Raw genomic sequence first — 17,929 nt, forward strand, 5'->3', positions numbered from 1 at the left:
CAAAAATTTCACATCTCTGAATGCAACACGGGACTGAACTTATTAAACTTGGCCACGTAATAAAACTGGACTTGTGATCTCCAGTTAGAGATACCTGTAAACGATAAAAAGGTGTCTGAAGTTTCAGTTGATGAAGGATATAAAATGTTTTCAAGTCTGACGGTTTTAAGCTATGCACTAAAAATTACAGACTTCATATTTTTAAGTTTTGTCCTTCATATTTTAAAAAAATGTGTTTATGAAGATTTCAAAAAAAAAGTTCTGATACCCAAAAATTTCTGTAACTGCAAGTGAAATGATATTAAGATCAGCAAATAAGAATCCTACTTTAGAATATATTAAATCCACGTAACTGGTTTTACTTATTAGAACACCCTTGAGGCTATAGAAATATCCATAGCAGAACTGTTTAATCTCCAGGTAATCCCACACCATCCTGTAAGGAGAAACACATCTTACATTTAAATATTCGCCCTCTTGTTTTTATTCTACGAACAGGTTTTTCAAGGACAGAATGCTTAAAGTTTCCCATTTGATCAGTTTTGGTCTCTAAAAATAACTTTCAATCTTCCCTTTTCAACCAATGGGTAATTACAAAATAAAAAGCATTGAAAATGAAAGCTTAATAAGCTTCAAAACAAAAAAAACACTAGATTGTGGCAGGGGAGAAGTAAAAAAAAAGAAAATCTGAACTAAAGTCTCTAAGAGGGCCGGCCCCGTGGCTTAGCGGTTAAGTGCGCGCGCTCCGCTGCTGGCAGCCCAGGTTCGGATCCTGGGCGCGCACCGACGCACCGCTTCTCCGGCCATGCTGAGGCCGCGTCCCACATACAGCAACTAGAAGGATGTGCAGCTATGACATGCAAATATTTACTGGGGCTTTGGGGGGAAAAGTAAATAAAATTATTTAAAAAAAAAAAAAAAACTGGGTCTCTTTAAAAAAAAAAAATAAAGTCTCTAAGAATGAGTCCTCTACTCAAGGTTCCACAGAAACGCCAACCCATGCCAAAACAATGCACACTCCATTCCACAAACAAACATACACTATGAAAGCAATGAACTAATTAATGGTTTGAGAAACAGAAAGGAAAATCTGGGAGGGATGAACGTGTGTGTTACTATCTTTTAAAAATCAAGAACTGGTCTAACATCTAGGTAATGTATTTGTATAAATTCTTATTTTTAAACTCACCTGATTCATTTTCAATTCCTGTTGTGTTCTGAAAAGATACACACAACAAAGAAACTTCTTTGATTACATGAGCCCTAAAAAGAAAAACAGACAATTGTAATATGTACCTGCCTACAAATTTACAGTGATTTAAAACCACATACAGAACTGTAGAGTCTGCTCAAAGGGCTATTCAGAAAGTAACTCCATGCCAGATCAACTCCAGTCTATGCTGAGCTTACGTCGCAGACTTATTATCTACAATAAAATAGATTTCTTACTAATCTTTACTAGGGCTTCATTGTACTCTACAATTGAAAGCAGATTCATTAGAACGACATCAAATTTTTGCTTTGGAATTGCATCATTCCTAAGAAGAAATAAATTCGCTTTGTTAATAGACAGAAATACAAAGCATTGCTGAGTAACTGATTACGCAATGTAAATGTCCTTCTTTTATTTATATCAACACTGTGTTGAATACAAACACAATTAGACCCCTTTTCATTACTTTGTTTCTCAAGTTCCTGAAGTAGAAAGGTGGATTTACTAACACTTCCATGGGGAGTTCTCTTTGAGGCACAGAACAAAACCTTGTAGTAAAATGCAAATGTTTTAATAAAAGCTGTTTGGAAAGAACTAGAATTATTCCTTTAAAATTTTTGCTCAATATAGTCATAATATAGTAAAATAACAAGACGACAAAAATCATTTCTTGAAATGCATATGACATACTTCTTTCTAAATAATCGATGAAGATGGTCCTTTCTGCAAGGTACGTCCTAGGAGTCATTTGAAGTCCTTCATAACAAGTGAAAACCATGCCACTTTAAGTAGCACTTCCGTTGTAATATACTAAATGTTTTCAGCACGTATACATACACACACCATTAAGCATAATTCTATTTCTTCATGAACTTGCTTATAATAATTGATCTCTCCTTCCTAGACCCCCAAGACTCTGCGCACATTGTAACTTTACGTTCTAACTGTTAATAAACCAAGGAGCGTGTAACATAATGACATTCTTCATACTGGAATACATTGCCTGCCCACGAGCATAAAGAATAGTGCTTTGAGGGGCCGGCCCTGTGGCGTGGCGGTTAAGTGCGCGCGCTCCGCTGCTGGCGGCCCCGGGTTCAGATCCCGGGCGCGCACTGATGCACTGCTTGTCAGGCCATGCTCTGGCGGCGTCCCATATAAAGTGGAGGCAGATCGACATGGATTTTAGCTCAGGGCCAGTCGTCCTCGGCAAAAAGAGGAGGATTAGCATGGATGTTAGCTCAGGGCTGATCTTTCCCACAAAAAAAAAAAAAGAATAGTGCTTTGACATTTTACCCCAGTTTCTTAATAAGGATAGTTTGGGGTTTTTTCTTTGAGCTATTTGAGTGTGGTTAAACACTCACCTGATCACCTTTAACAATCAAAAGCACTATATTTTAAAGTTAAATCCTAGTCATCTGAATTATTTTTCACTCATAATTGGCACAGGGAGTGTATTCCATAACTTGCATCTTGTTAGAGAGCTCAGTGTTAGCCAAACCAATATAAACTCTCAGTAAGTAAGTACTCAGTGAATACAATTTCAGATAACTGGAGGTTAACCCATGAAGTTCATTCCTTTAAATTTCAGTATTGAGCATCTTTCTCACATATATTTAACATGTCCTTCCTTAGTATACATACTATATTGAACACAACTGATCCTCTTTTATGGAAATCGTTATGAAGTTACAAATGTATATTTGGGTGTCAGTCAGTGATGAAGTTAGTGGTCCCCGAGGTGTGGACGCCTGACCCGCTCAACTGTAAATGCCTACTGACTGCCACAGAGTGCCACTAGGAGGACCTTGTGTGACACCTTAGGCCCCCAGGAATGAATAAAATAGCAGAGGTTTCACTGGCCCTTTTACTAAGCTTTTCTAGATGGATGTACTAACACTGGCCACTGGGAGTTCTCTTTGAGGAACAGAACAAAAAAACCCGCAGTAAAATGCAAATGTTTTACCGAAAGATCTTTGTAAAAAGCTACAACGCTTTATCATTTCCTTTGGTTTGTCTTTTCCTCCTCCTGAGAATCATCAGTATCATCATCAGAACTATCATTTCTGAAGCTTCTTCTAAGACCAGCAGGCACTGTGCTACCTTCATATAAACCAGCTCAGTTAATTTTCACAAAGGTAAGTACTAGCATCCTCAACTAACAAGACACAGATTCAAGGAGGTTAAGATAACTTAGCCAGTCTCATAATTTTGGTTTCTGCTATTCCTTCTTAACCATTTTTCACCAACTTTTTACTTCTGCCTCCATTTGAGCACCTACTATGGGTCAAGCACTCTTTCTGAACAGTGAGCAGAACATCCCTGCCCTCGAGGGGAGGAGACCCACCATAAACAAATAAATAAGTAAAATGTGTAGCATGTCAGATAATGAAAGTGCTGTAGAGGAAAATAAAAGGCATAGGGAGAAGGAGATAGCGAGTACCGCCTCTGTCTCTATCTCGATGCCTGTGAACCCAACAGTATGGTCAGAGGAGCCCTCCCTGAGAAAGGAGGACTGTAAGGCAGGAAGGCATGGGGAGGAGCACCGTACGGAAGCAGGAACACGGAGAGAGAAGCCCCAGATGGCAGCATGCCTGGGGACTGGATGGGGGCAAGGGCAGCAGTGCCACTGGTGCGCAGCGAGTGAGAGGGAAAGTGGAGGAGGTGATGTCAGAAAGGCGTTGGGGCGAGGGTGGGGTGGGGTGGCAGATTACATAGAGGCTTTGCAAAGTAAGCACTGTTCACCAGAACGCTATGGCTTTTCCATCTAGAGAGGGAAAGCCACTGGGAGGCTCAAGGTGGCAGAAGTGACCTAATGCAACTTAGATTTCAAAGGAGACTGTAGGGAGTACGGTGGAGGCAAGCAGACCTCTCAGGAGGCTAAGGCCCCAGTCAACCTAGGTAAGAGACGATGATGGCTTGGCCCTGGGAGTAGAAGAGATGTGAGAAGTAACGGGATCCCAGATATATTTTAAAAATAGAGACCCGAAGATTTGCCGCCACATTAGATGTTAGGTGTGAGAGAGGAAGTCAGGGATGACACGAGAGTTTGGACATGGAAGGATGGAGCTGCCATTTTCTGCGATGCTGCCTCCTCCTTTCCATCTGTTCTTCATTTGTTTTTCCCTCTTTATTTAAAGCTTTTCTCCTTTCCTTTTCCTCTCGTTTTGTCACTGCTAGCTCACAGACACAATTCAAACAACTGAGATAACCTGACATCTGATACCAAATAACTAAAATATTAAAGTACTTAAAACAGTTGTATTCTTTCATTTGTTACCTCAATGAATCTCAACTTTTTTTTAATAAAAAAGTTACAATATAATTCAGATTGTTACATGATTAAGAATCCTCTCTGACTTTCTACACTATCTGTTCCCTCTTTGTCCAAATAGGAATGCACTCAACATTTTTTCCAGAGAGAAGGAGGATCTTAACACCTCTTTTTTTCTAACAGTTCACTCCCTACCTGCATGCTTGGCCCCTCCTCTCTATCACTTCTAATCCTAATTGCTAAAAACCAGACCCTCATTTTTTCCCTCTCGACTCACAACATTGTCAAATTACATACTTAAAACATTTTATAATATCAAAAGTGTTGCAAATCCGATATTGACTTCTCAAATGATATTTTTTTAATTAGATTATTAAACTATACTAAAAACAAGGAGTGTTACAAAAAAAGAAATCAGACTTTGGGCAGTGTCTCTCCATAGAAGACCACGGCGTTTTGGGCTGGGCAACTCTTCCTTGTGCGGACTGTCCCTTCCATCAAGGCCATTCAGCACTGTCCTGCACAATCCGTACCAGCAGTGCCTCCGATCATTCTCACAATCAGAGATACCTGCACACAGCCTCCAGTGCCCTCCCAGCTGAGGCCCTCTGAACTGTAGTCGTCATGTGACTAGCTGCAATGTGATGACACATTTTAAAGCAACTACAGATTCTACAAGCTGTTATTGGAGTAACTTCCTTAAGAGTCCTCCAGGACTGGAAACCCCTGTGGCAGCGTCGTGGCAATCCTACATAACTTTCATATTCAATGTTGACCTCAGCACTGTTTTTATACCCACTTGAATATGGATACCTCAATGTCAAAGTTTTATCAGATGTGAGAACTTGAACTATCAATCCTATCAGCATAGAGGCAGAGAGGAATCTTTCCATACATAACACTGAAACTTAACAATTCTATTAAATTTTTTAAAAATGCTAAACAATTAAGTGTCTCTGGTTTTCCAATGGTAAATACTGAAAATCTTAAAATCCCTAGTACTTCTCCAACCCTGGCTTATGCCTTAGTTTCTTTTTTGGATTTCTATGCCTGACCAAATCTTCTTGAATATTTCTACATGTCCATCCCATTCCTCCTTATTGACGTTTACCAGATAAAGTACATTAGGCAGATATACAAATTGAGAGCACCTGAATCTTTATCACCAACTATACTTTACTAATAGCATACACTCCTAGAAAAATAAGAGCTTGATCTTGATTTCATATATCCAACATTTTAATAATATATACGTACTTAACTTTTCAAGATGTTGCTTCCACATTCTAGGACAAATCATCCTTACAAATATTTAACTTAATAATATCATAAAGATGATTTGATTATACATGATCAGTATCAATATAGCAACGATAAAATAAATAGGGTCTTTATTCAAATATTTGTCCCTTAAAGTATCAAGACAACCTCAACAACTGTTAAGCTGCTGTCATCTGATATGGAGGGGCAGAGACCAGAAAATCTAGAGATATGTGGGACACCCTAGTCCCTGGGTCAGACTAGCCCTGCAGCCTCAGCCATCTCTCTATCACCCATCCTCTGAGATAAGGCAGATTAAACTAAAGACAGACACTAACATTAATGCGACACACACAACGCATTATACTGTCATGTCTGCCCTTTGTAGATTTGGAAAATCTACAAAACTATATGAAAGGTAAAGTAAAAGCAATAGCAAATCCTTTAAGATTAGTTTAAGTCTGGGAGGGAAGGGAGAGAATTAGGAAAATAATTATTTGATGTGATTTGCACATTCACCTATAAGTCACTGATATTATTTTACAACTATTCTTTTGGATCACTTTAGATCTTTTGGGGCTACTTGGAAAATAATTAATTAAATTTGCAACATTCACTTAGAGGTCACTAATAATAATTATCTTATAATTACTTTCTTAAGTTGCAAAAAAATTCCACATCATAACATCAAGACTCAGAAGAAATTATTTAACTTTTAAGACTCAGGAAGCAACATATCGCTTACGGACAAAGAGTAAAATAGAAATAAGTAAGAGAACTAGTATGGTTGTATCGAAATTTAAAAGCTCATAAATGCACTGAAAACATGGACTAGAGACAAAAAAAAGTTTTAAAAATACCATTTTGTGAAAGGAGTCTTGGAAAGTTTATGGTCTACATAGGATAAGAAAAATATTCTAAAATGAATCACTATATAAGATCTTTCATGGTAAATAAATATCATCGTAGCAAACACAGAGATTAAGCTTTCAGTTTAACACTCAACTCAACTTACTCTGACCAAAAGATTCTTGCAATCCAGAAACTTCTAGAAAAATAATAGAAATATCTAAACTATGCCAACTTCTCAAAAGCAGTTTTTATTAATTTACAAACACAGCGAATGTACTCATCATAAACAACTACCATTTATAATTCCTACCAGAAAAATGAAATTACCAAATTACAATCTATAAATTCTACGTATCAATATGAAAACATTTAGTGCCTACTTGGATTAAGCAAAAAAGCACATAATTCATAAATACTGAATCTGCAAGGAATTTGCTAAATGAAAAATCATTCATTTTCCTTTTCTAAAATAATATACAATTTCACAAGAATAATCGTCTATAACATCTTGTTTCACATTAAAAATATACCAATTTTCCTTTTAAATGGCAGACTACATTACAAAATTAAATAAGCTAAAGTGAAAAATCAAACATGATATGCTTATCATTTTAAGAATGAGATTGTGTGTGTGCATGTGTAAAGATAAAGAGACAGACTTTATCTTTAGAGCAGAGCAAAGATTTGGTAAATCGCTGAATCAGAGGATATGAACTCTTACTGCTTGAAACTAATTGCTCACGTCTCTAGCCCTCTAGAATGATTTCTACCCAAGGCAAAAGGCAACGGTAAAACAGAGCATATCACACAGACAAATTTCCCTACAGAAAAAATATATGAGAGATACAAAGAATAGAATGCTCACAAAGAAACCAGTAATTTCTCCCATTTCAATAAATCGGTTTCCTCAGTGGTGCCCAGAACACCACCGACAAATATCCCAGGGCCTGATTCCCCCAATTCACAGAGCAGTGTCCTGACACAAACCTAAACAAGGAAGCAGAATTTAGTGAATCTACTCCAGGTGGGAGAAGCTGATACTGACAACACGGTTTCCACGTAACAGAGGGGGAAAACAGAGGGTCCGCTGTTCTGAATGGCTTTAAAGCTGCAGAGCTCCAAAGAGAAAATGAGGCTGATGAGAGCTTTTGTTTGAAAGACATAAGGTAAACAACACCATAGGAGAATGTTAAATAAGAGATCTGCAGATATGCTATCAGAGTACTATAAATCCAAATTTAGATGATGGCACTCTAAGGGTTTTTTCCTCCCCCAGAATATCTCTACTTGAAGGAAAAAAAAAAGATTAAAGGGAAATTTTTCAAAAAATACTGCTCCAAGCATCCATGAATAAAGAGGTAGCTTAGCAATAAATGTACAACAATTGCTGACTATTTATCACTCACCTGTTGATGGACAGCTATTAACATATGTTCCCCCTTATTCTTTTGATCTATGTCATTATATCGTATTGAACATGTAATTTATTACATTACAAATTTCAAGTTTTGTTTAGGGTTTCTACAATAATTCCCTCTAATCTCACAATTAAAAATACCTAGCTCCTCTAAAGAAATTAAAACATACTACTCTCACTATAACATCAGGATGTTCCTCCCCACACTACTAAAAACCAAAGAATCACTGTCAATTTTCCTGGATGAAGTAACTCCATCCAATCAAAATACTCTTAAGTGGGCCGGCCCCGTGGCTTAGTGGTTAAGTGTGTGCGCTCCGCTACTAGCGGCCCAGGTTCAGATCCCAGGCGTGCACCGACGCACTGCTTCTCCGGCCATGCTGAGGCCGCGTCCCACATACAGCAGCTAGAAGGATGTGCAGCTATGACATACAACTATCTACTGGGGCTTTGGGGGCAAAAAAAAAAAAAAAAAAGGGAGGAGGACTGGCAATAGATGTTAGCTCAGAGCCAGTCTTCCTCAGCAAAAAGAGGAGGATTAGCATGGATGTTAGCTCAGGGCTGATCTTCCTCACAAAAAAAATAAAAGTAGAGGTTTTCTAAATAAAAAAAAAAAATACTCAAGTCAAAAAGTTAATTTCCTTTCCTTATTTTCAAGACTGCTTTTCAAAAAATATAGATGTAGGGGCTGGCCCCATGGCCTGGTGGTTAAGTTCAGTGCACTCCACTTCGGCAGCCCAGGTTCATGGGTTCGGATCTCAGGTGCAGACTTACGCCACTTGTCAGCCATGCTATGGCGGTGACCCACGTACAAAATAGAGGAAAACTGGCACAGATATTACCTCAGGGCGAACCTTCCTCAGCAAAAAAAGAGAGAGAGAGAGAGATAGATAGATGTAAAAGTTCACATGAAAAGGTAGGTGGGTGAGAATACAAAAGCTTTCCAGCCAGTCCCTGCTCTCTGATGAGAAATGTGCCACAGATTCAAGAATTCTATTACAACTCCCATCTCTCCTAGGAAAAGTCCAACTTAACCAACTGTTGACTGCATATTCCACAAAAGAGCATTCAAATCAAAGAAGTTCCTATGAAAAGATACTTTTCTGACAATTTCCCTGTTACATGTGTAAAAATGTTAAATTATCATAAAAGGAAAATTAAGTCAATTTCTTCCTAACACTCAAATGCAAATCTTCCAACTCAAACACAAAATTTCTAAAGCATGATGCCCCATGATAGCTCATTTCACAATTCCCAAATTAAAATGAATTCTCTGTTGACCCCTTCGAGTTACTGTTTTTCCACTGGAGTTGCCAATGTAGACGTTACTTTGGGGATTAAACATTTATAATTGAGAGATTGTCAGGAACCCTGCAAAATACTTCTGAATTTCGTAAAAAAGAGAAGAAAGCTTCAGCAGCATGATGCACTGATCCTGGCACGCAAGTATTCACTTTCTCGAGTAAAGACCCTCTAAGCATCAATGAAGTCACCTTGCAAGTGGCTGCTCAGAGCTTTTTTGGGTTTTCCTACACAATAAAATACATAGGAAAACTCATCTTTCACAAACTACACATAAATGACAAGGAGGCTTCCTGAATTCATAAGTGAACAAACCTAAAGCAAGATTGTAAGTTATACCAGATAGAGACAACTTAAACTATATTTTGCTAAGATGCCAGGCACACTTATATCACTACAAGATCCTATAGGTCTTCCCCCAAGAGTTTATTAAGGTGTTTATTATTTTGGTAGGGAGTGACATCTACTTTAAATAAAATCTGCGGTTTAGGGTCTATCCTCTAAATATGTAACTACTTCTGTTCTCAAGAGTAATTTAAAATACTAGTAATGCCTACTGTTGGCAGAGCAACGCCTGTGTATTGCGCTACAGTTTAAGAAGCTCTTGTACACACAAGGTTTTTATTTTTTAAAGGAAAGTATGTTTCCTCAAAATAAATTATTTGTAGTTCTTGTTTCAAGGTGAAGATAAATGCCTCCCCATTTATGATAGAAAGGATGAGCAACTACGTCTCGGCACTACCAGCTGTGGGAGACTACACAGCACGACTCAAGCAAGGGTCTGTGCAGAGCAGTAACAGACTAGATGGGATAGTTCCAGGGGGGTTTGAGTTCCAGGTTAAAGGGAAATTTGACCCTGTGGGTAGGGCTCCCCAGATGTTGTGTGAGGATGTGTTATCCTTCCCATCTTCCCTCCTGACCCACTCCCCAAGTCCTGAAGGTCCGAAGAATTACTTCAAGGCAGAGCCCATGAACACAAGCAGGCAGGAGGCCAGGGGAAAGCGGGGTTTCACGCCATCAGGAAAGCAGCCTCGGCCACCCGGGATGAGCAACGTGCAGCCACAAGGAGTTTCTGACTGAGGAGTGCCACCAACAAAACAATGTCTAACAGTTTAGGAAGATTAAATTGACAGGGAAGAGCGAGGACGTAGGTGCGGAGAGGGCAATCAGAAAGACTGGGGCTAGACAAGCCGGTTAAGAATCTGTGATGATAAACGAAAAGGGTTTGAACCACAGATGATAGCTGAAAAGAAATAAAAAATATGACCAACACTACAGAGGAAAAATGGACAGAATGTGTTTTCTAACTGAACAGGAGGTAAAAAGAGATGGTGAAGATGAGCCCAAAATTTAGAATGTGCCTGACTGGAAGAATGAATGTATTTTAATGACAGAGCAGCCAGGAGTAGGGATGGTATTTAAGGGGAAGGTGGTGAGCTCCGTTTTAGAGACTTTGAAGAGAGGCCAGACAGCCGCATGGAAAGCTACCTCCATCAAATGGAAAACAAGATCCCAGCACAGACTGCCTTTGAGGCCGGAGATGGAGATTCAGAACTCTTCAGCCGCAAGGGGGTGCCTGGGGACAGAAGAAATCACCAAGGGAAAAAATATCCAGAGAAGAGTAGAAGACAAGGATTTGGCTTTGTGAAAGGGATGGAAAGGACTGGAAAAAAAACTCGCCCACCTACCATGTTCAGTAGGGGGAGGTGGGGAGAGACCAAAAAGCTTAAGGACTCGGACATAACTTGGAAGGGTTTCTCTCGACAATAACTGGGCCATGTTATCCCTCAAGATCTATTGTATTAGGAGAGAGATTTAAGAAAAACGCTATTAATATTTTTTAAAAACCTAAAGTATCTCAAATTGCTTGCATATTCTTCATCTATTCATCTCAAAACATCCCTGTGAAAGAAAGAAGTAACCACTGTTCCCACTTTACAAATAGGAAGAAGGGAGAGAGGACAGTGATTTATCCCCGCCACTGCCAGAAATAACTCAGTTTCCGAGCTTGATCTGTGATGTGGTGTATTCTGCACACTGAGGCCGGGCCCAATTAAATTCCTAGGGGCTTGCACTGATACAATACCTACCTCCTGAAACAGGTGAACTAAGCTGCTCAATGACCTCTAACATGTAACAGAGCTTCACAATCAAGCAACTAAATTTATCCCAAGAGCACTCCTTTTTAAAACTCCAACTTTCAGATGTACTTAAAAACTAGGTCTTTCAGAATTTTGGCAAGGTCCCTAAAATAAGCCTCACAGTGAGAAACATTTAGAACGTCATTTTTAATACTTATACTCCACATTATGCTTAACTTATATTGTCTTAATAAGGTCTTAGGTAATATGCAGGATTCATACTGAACTATATGAGGGTTTGGTGAATTTCACAATTCTTTTCAAATTTTGATGACATCATTTAAATTACTTGGAAATGCCACAGAATTTTGCCACCAGAGTTTACCATAGTCTTAGTGGAACTACTTATGAACACATGTAAAATCTGTAGGTTTTACGAATTTCCAGACAGGCTGCCCAACATAATCAAACTAACAGTTGCACTTAGCTTTACATATTTCAGGCAAGCTATGCCAAGACGTAATTTAGCTCTTTCAAAGCAAAGCCTATCATATGATTTATTGCAAGAGCTACAAAATATGCTATTCACCAAAACGGCTGGCAACTATATAAGTACTCAGTGACACCTCCTTTACTGCATGTTCCAAAGGACTAATAAATGAAAATATAGTATAGGTATGACACGAACCCAGACTGTGAGAATAAATACTATACAGTTCTGAGAAAAATATTATAAGCATATTTCACTCCAAATGAACCAGATTTACTACATACAATAACTAATTCATGCTTCGGGGAGGTGGGGGTGAGGAATGAAAGGCATTCTCTTTAAGAAAATTCAAATGACACAGGCCTTCATTCCAGCAAAAATACGCAGATATTCTGTAATTCAGAAAACCACCACATTACCAAATGTGGTCCAATAGCACATTTTTTTTATGTTTTATTTATCAGGAAGTTCTAACTAAAGATTACTTATGCCACAATAAAAATTCAACCTAGGGACTGGCATAGTGGTTAAGCTCGAGCACTCTGCTTTGGCGACCCAGGTTTGCAGGTTCGAACCCTGGGTGTGGACCTACGCATCGCTCATCAAGCCATGCTGTGGCGGCATCCCACATACAAAAAATAGAGGAAGATGGGCATGGATATTAGCTCAGGGCCAATCTTCCTCAGCAAAAAGAGGAACACTGGCAACAGAGGTTAGCTCAGGGCCAATCTTCCTCAACAACAGCAACAAAAAATTCAATCTATACTATCTATACTTTTAAAAATTACAAATGAGGATGTGACAACTTACACTTTTTTCACCCCGGGGAAAATTAAATGAATGAAGCATGTTCCCCATGAAGAGCAATAAGCTATCTTTCAATTATAAAGTAATAAGTTAAAGTTACAAAAGCACTTCAACAGTAAACATTATCTCCTCAAGGTAAATTCATCACTTTCAGTGCAAACACTGAATTGGTTGTTAGGAAAAAAAAGATTTTAGAAAAACTAGTTTGGCTTCTACGATCAGTCTCCTAGGCGGTGCTTAAGTCTCATTTTCTAGGAGAAAACACAGTTGTTTCTGTACTATTCAGTATAATAGACCATGAGCTTAAATTATTCACCATGCACCAACTCTATGCAAATTTATTTAAATTTCGTAATATTTTAATCTACACACTAGGAATGCTGATCATATGTCATGAAAACTCCTTCGTAGTTTCCAGGTTACCTCACATCGCTTTCTCTCTTACCACAAAAGCAAAACTGCTGAAAGCGACCATTCGATAATGTCATAAAACCAAACGCAGAAAGGAACTTCCACAGGCCACTAAGTCCATTCCCCGCCTTCAAGGGGAACTTTGTGTAAACCATATAGTCTACTCTTACAGTTTTTTGACTAAAGAGATTCCATAAACTGCTTCAGTGATTCAATCATCCAGTCAGAGGAGCCTTCCTTTAACACAGCGGTTGGGAACTGGGGCGATTTTGCCCCCCAAGGGACATCTGCCAATGTCTGGAGACTTTATCAGTTGTCCTGACTCGGGGGAGGTGCTACTGGCATCTCAGGGGCAGAGGCCCAGCATGCTGCTACAATGTCCTACAATGTACGGGACAGCCTCCACAACAAAGAATTACCCAGCCCCAAACGTCAATACTGCTGAGGTTAAGAAACCTTGCTTTAATGGAACCCAGGTATTGCCTTCATTAATGGAATCCACAGCTTTCAGTCACTCTACAAAGATGATTTTTATGGCTCTAATACTTCTAACTTCAAAAGGAGAGCGCCAGAACACTACCCCATACCTCTAACCAAACGCTCTGAAGGGTGACAGCATAGCTGATGGACACCGCACAGCACTGGACACACGTCAGCAGTATCAGCAGTAATGACTGTCAGGTAATGTCCCCACCAGCTGGAAACTCCCTGTAGCTACACATCGCCACCCAAGTCTGACAATTTCCCCCTACTGTCCACCTACTCCCTTTTCACTCCCCACTACGGAGTTTTCTAGCGACAGCCCACAGGTTTTTTTTTTTTTCTGCATGAGTATTAAAAATAGCATGAAAAGCAAATCAGAAGAGATGAAAATAGTAAATAACCTAAGGTACTTTCCATTCCAGAAAGTCTATGATTTAACAGGACTTAAAAGGTTTGTAAATCAGATCTTGAACTTGAAAAGATAGCAGCTTAAAGAAACAGTCCCATGAATAAATAAATATCTAACATAAAATAATCATCAAAAGAATATGTGTGCAGATATATGTATGTAACTGCACAGACCCGACTGAGGGAGAAGACAATAAAAGGGAGCTGAAATTGAAGGCTGCTTCTTATAACTGTATTGGCAGGAAAAATGCATATTTAGAGACAAAAACAGAATTTACATTTTCACACATCTTAAACGATTATAGAACTTTAAAATTCACAGTAGAAAAACCTTTTAAGTAAGTCTTAATAAAAAGAAAATCTCAGGCTATAGAAGCCTTACTGAACAATATGGAATTGATAAATTATGGCCTGTCCATATATCACAAAAGCATTAAAAATCATAATGAAGAATATTTAACAACATAGATACAGGCTCACAACATTGCAAAGGAAGACAGATTACAAAAAATATATACAGTATGATACCAATTCTGCATAAAATGTAAATATATAGAAGAGAATAAATACATATAAGTAAAGAAATACACACACGCACACCGAGAGAGATGAAAAGGTCTGCCAAAATGTTAACAGTGGTTATCTGACGAGTGGGAAAGTTATGGCTGATTTCTATTCCTTCTTTGTGCTTTTCCCTATTTTCAAATTGTTCTACAGTGAGAATCTTGCTATGTTTTGTACAGTGCTTACAAAATGAATACAGTATTACAAATTTAGGACGTACTGTTTCTGGAACTGTCCACAAAATGAGAAAAAAACAAATCTGAATATGCCAACTTTTCAATCCAAGACATCACCTTCAGAAACAACAAAAGCCACCTTTATTGAGCATTATTATTATGTGCCTGGCAGCTTATTCTAAGCCCTTCAAATGTACTAACTTATTTAAATCAAACCAAAAAGGATGCACAGAAAGAGCCCTGGCAGAACAGGAGCTGTGAACAAGTGTTGGTCCCACTACGGATTTCAATCTCGGTTTCCATACCTTGAAACGAGGGGGCTTAATAAAACGATCTTTCAAGGTCCCCTCGCGGCTACGCTGAGATTCCACACGCAAAAGAACGTGGTCAAATAAGTGTTCGTAAGGAAGCTTCTAGAGAATGGGGGAGCAGCTGCATGGCATCTCAAAAACAAAACCCCACTAAAAAAGAACATACGATTATGTGTTTCAGTTTCTCCTTAATATTTGTATAGCAAATTTCATAACGTTAAAAAATTTAAAAAGGCCGACATTTTTCCAGTACTTGGATGCAACTGATCAAACCAACATGAAGTCTGGCGTCGCGGGTAAGAGAATCACTGAGAGGTTCCGTTTGTTGTTCAACGTTGTGGGTGCTTTCGACAATAAACCTGCAGTTAACAAACACTTGAAAAAATATTTTAGTCGCCTTCTGGGTACGACCCTTTGAGTGTCTGTTTAAAGGGATCTGAGGACCTAGCGGGATTCACTGAAAGGCGTTCCACTTCTGAAATAAAACCAAAACCTCAACACGACCGTGAACGGAAGAAAACGGGGGGCCAGCATGTCTCCTCCCAGGGGAAATCACAGCTGCGTCGTGAGGGGGATCTGGGCTGCCTGGTTCAACGTGGGGTTGTTCCCGCAGCTCGCGGCCCGACAGACGGCGGCCGGTCGTGGCTCCCGGTCCCCGCGTGGGTCGGCGGTTTGGGAACAACGCTGACCCGTTAGGTCTACTTCACGTCTCACTTGCCACCGTCAGAAATAGGTCCGTGGACACGGTCAGTGACAAAATCAATATTATATGAGCGCACGTCTGTTAAAACAAAGACACCGGTGGGTCTGCGATGGGAATACTGGGGGGGGGCAATGTCCAGGTTTAAGCCACACAGAAACTATTTAGGCGACACAAAGACGCAAGACACGAAACAAATGAAGACCGCAGGTGTGCAAGACGTTCGGCTGGAACACAAAAGAGGAAAGCAAACGGCTGGAAATCGCGACGGCCCCGGCGCCGCGCGCGCCCGGCTGTGGGGGGACGCCGCGCCCCGGGGGGCCCCGCCCCGCCCGCCCGCAGCCCACACGCGTCCCCCGCGCGGGGCGCGCGGCAGCCCAACGGCGACAAAGCCGGCCCCGCAACTTCGCCGCGCGGGGGGGCTCGGGCGCGGGAGGGAGGGCCCCCGGGCCGCGCCTCGTTCCGGGGCCCCCGCCGGGCGGGACGCCGGGACCTCGCAGGGGGCGCGCCCCCCGGCCCGCCCGGGCCCCCGGCGTGCGCCCGCCGCTCGCTCCTCGCGGGCAGGGACGGGCGTCCCGGCGCCCAGCCCGCCGCCGTCCCGGAAGCCGCCCGCCCCGGCCGCCTCTTACCTGCGCCCGCCGCGCCCCGCGCCTCAGAGCGCCCAGAGCCTCCGCCCGCGCCGCCGTCGCCGCTCCGCCCGCCCCGGCGCCCGCGGCCGCGCCGCCGCCATCTTGGCTCCGGTCGGAAGTGACGTCGGGCGGCGCCGGCCGCGGCCTCCCGAGCCCGCGCCGCCCGCGCCCCCGAGACCGCCGACCCCGCGGGCTCCGACGCCCGGCCGCACACGCCCCCACGACCCCGGGCCGCCGTGGACCGACCCCGGTTCTCGCAGGCCCGACGACCGCGGGCCGCACTGGCCCCGACGCCTGGCCGCCGGAATGACTCGCGCTGTCGGACGGGCCTCGCAGGGACCCCGCGGACCCCACGCGCGGCGCCGCTGAAAGAAAAGCCCAGCGGCCAGCGCGCGTCCCGCGTCCAGTCTGCCCGCACCAGGGGGCTGGGATCCTGCGCTTTTGCGAGTTTCTACAAGAATCCACAGCCTTTAATAAAAGGCGGAGGAGGAAGGAAAGGGGTTCACCACTAAGTCCCTGCAAATGAATAAACATAGACGCCATTCTTCGCTCTTCTCGAAAAGACCCGTCTTGCCTCACCCAAAAAGATGAAACTCCAAGCAGATGCAGCTGGGTTCATTTGCTCCTTCGTGACACATGAGTAGTTACGGCGTGCCTGCCTTGTGCCTAGCACAGTCTTAGGGGCTGCAGCCACGGCACAGAACGTGACATGGGCCCTGTCCTGAGGGAACTTATTATTTAAGAAAGAAGAAACAAATAGACGGCCGGGGAGACGACGACAAGTAAATGCTCTCATGGAGAGGACCTGGGTTGAACTGGAGATGTCTAGTAGCCGTCCAAGGAGAGATGGATGGCCAGTTGGAAAGGAGTCTGGAGCTGAGGAAGAGATGCATGCTGGAGACAAGATAGACAGGTGGGAGTTGCCGCATATGGATGGTATTTAAAGCCATGACCTCTTCAAGATAAAGCCCTGAGAATGGAATCAGGAAGAATCTAAATGGAATGGTGACATTAGGCCTCTGTGGAAAGGACCCACCCTAAAGAATAAACACCAAGTTAGATGCAGATGTGCTTTGGGAATTTTTGAAGAAGCACACAAGCCCATTTATGTAACTATGGTTTAATAAGAAAACATGATGTATCAATATATATCATGTTATAATCTTATTGTAAAGGGATGGTGCTGTAGTTAATGACCTAGTCAGATATTGTGAACAAATGAAGATAACCTCATCAGAGTAAATTTTATCCAGGCCTTAAAAAGTGACAGGGTCAGCACAGAGCCTAAGAAAAAAAGAAATCAAACCTCAAGAGTTGGATTATTTCTTCCACTATTCAAGGGAAAGAGATCTGGGAGATACTTGCATGCATGTCACTAAAATAGTGTACAGTACTGTGGGTCAGAGCAGACATCAGACTTTTCCATCCCTTACCTAGATCGATGCTTCCCAATGTGATCCATGCATCAAAGTCATCTGGAGTATCTCCAAAAAAAGTCGGGGAATCTCCATCATTTCATCCTCAGTCAAAACACTGACGTACTAAACAAAAATT

The 17,929-nt window shown here is 41.6% G+C and overlaps 1 protein-coding gene across 7 annotated transcripts in view; it reads right to left on the bottom strand.

Moving 5' to 3' along the window:
• Window positions 1-16,457, bottom strand: part of PRDM2 (PR/SET domain 2) — a 120,511-nt gene extending 104,054 nt beyond the window's left edge. For 3 of the 7 annotated variants that reach the window (XM_087446774.1, XM_087446773.1, XM_087446772.1), the window contains exons 1-2: window positions 16,376-16,431; window positions 1,190-1,263 (exon numbers count right to left, since the gene is read on the bottom strand). In XM_087446774.1, the coding sequence (XP_087302900.1) occupies window positions 1,190-1,198 (9 nt within the window). In that variant the 5' untranslated portion in view covers window positions 1,199-1,263; window positions 16,376-16,431. Of the gene's footprint in view, window positions 1-1,189; window positions 1,264-16,375 lie in introns of all 7 variants that reach the window. The other 4 variants (XR_015555848.1, XM_087446779.1, XM_087446775.1 and 1 more) reach the window with 4 other exon arrangements.
• Window positions 16,458-17,929: the final 1,472 nt, after the last annotated feature.

This window comes from Ceratotherium simum, chromosome 22 (genome assembly GCF_057802395.1).
Source record: "Ceratotherium simum simum isolate JZ-2026a chromosome 22, ASM5780239v1, whole genome shotgun sequence".
In the NCBI taxonomy this organism is placed as follows: Eukaryota; Metazoa; Chordata; class Mammalia; order Perissodactyla; family Rhinocerotidae; genus Ceratotherium; species Ceratotherium simum.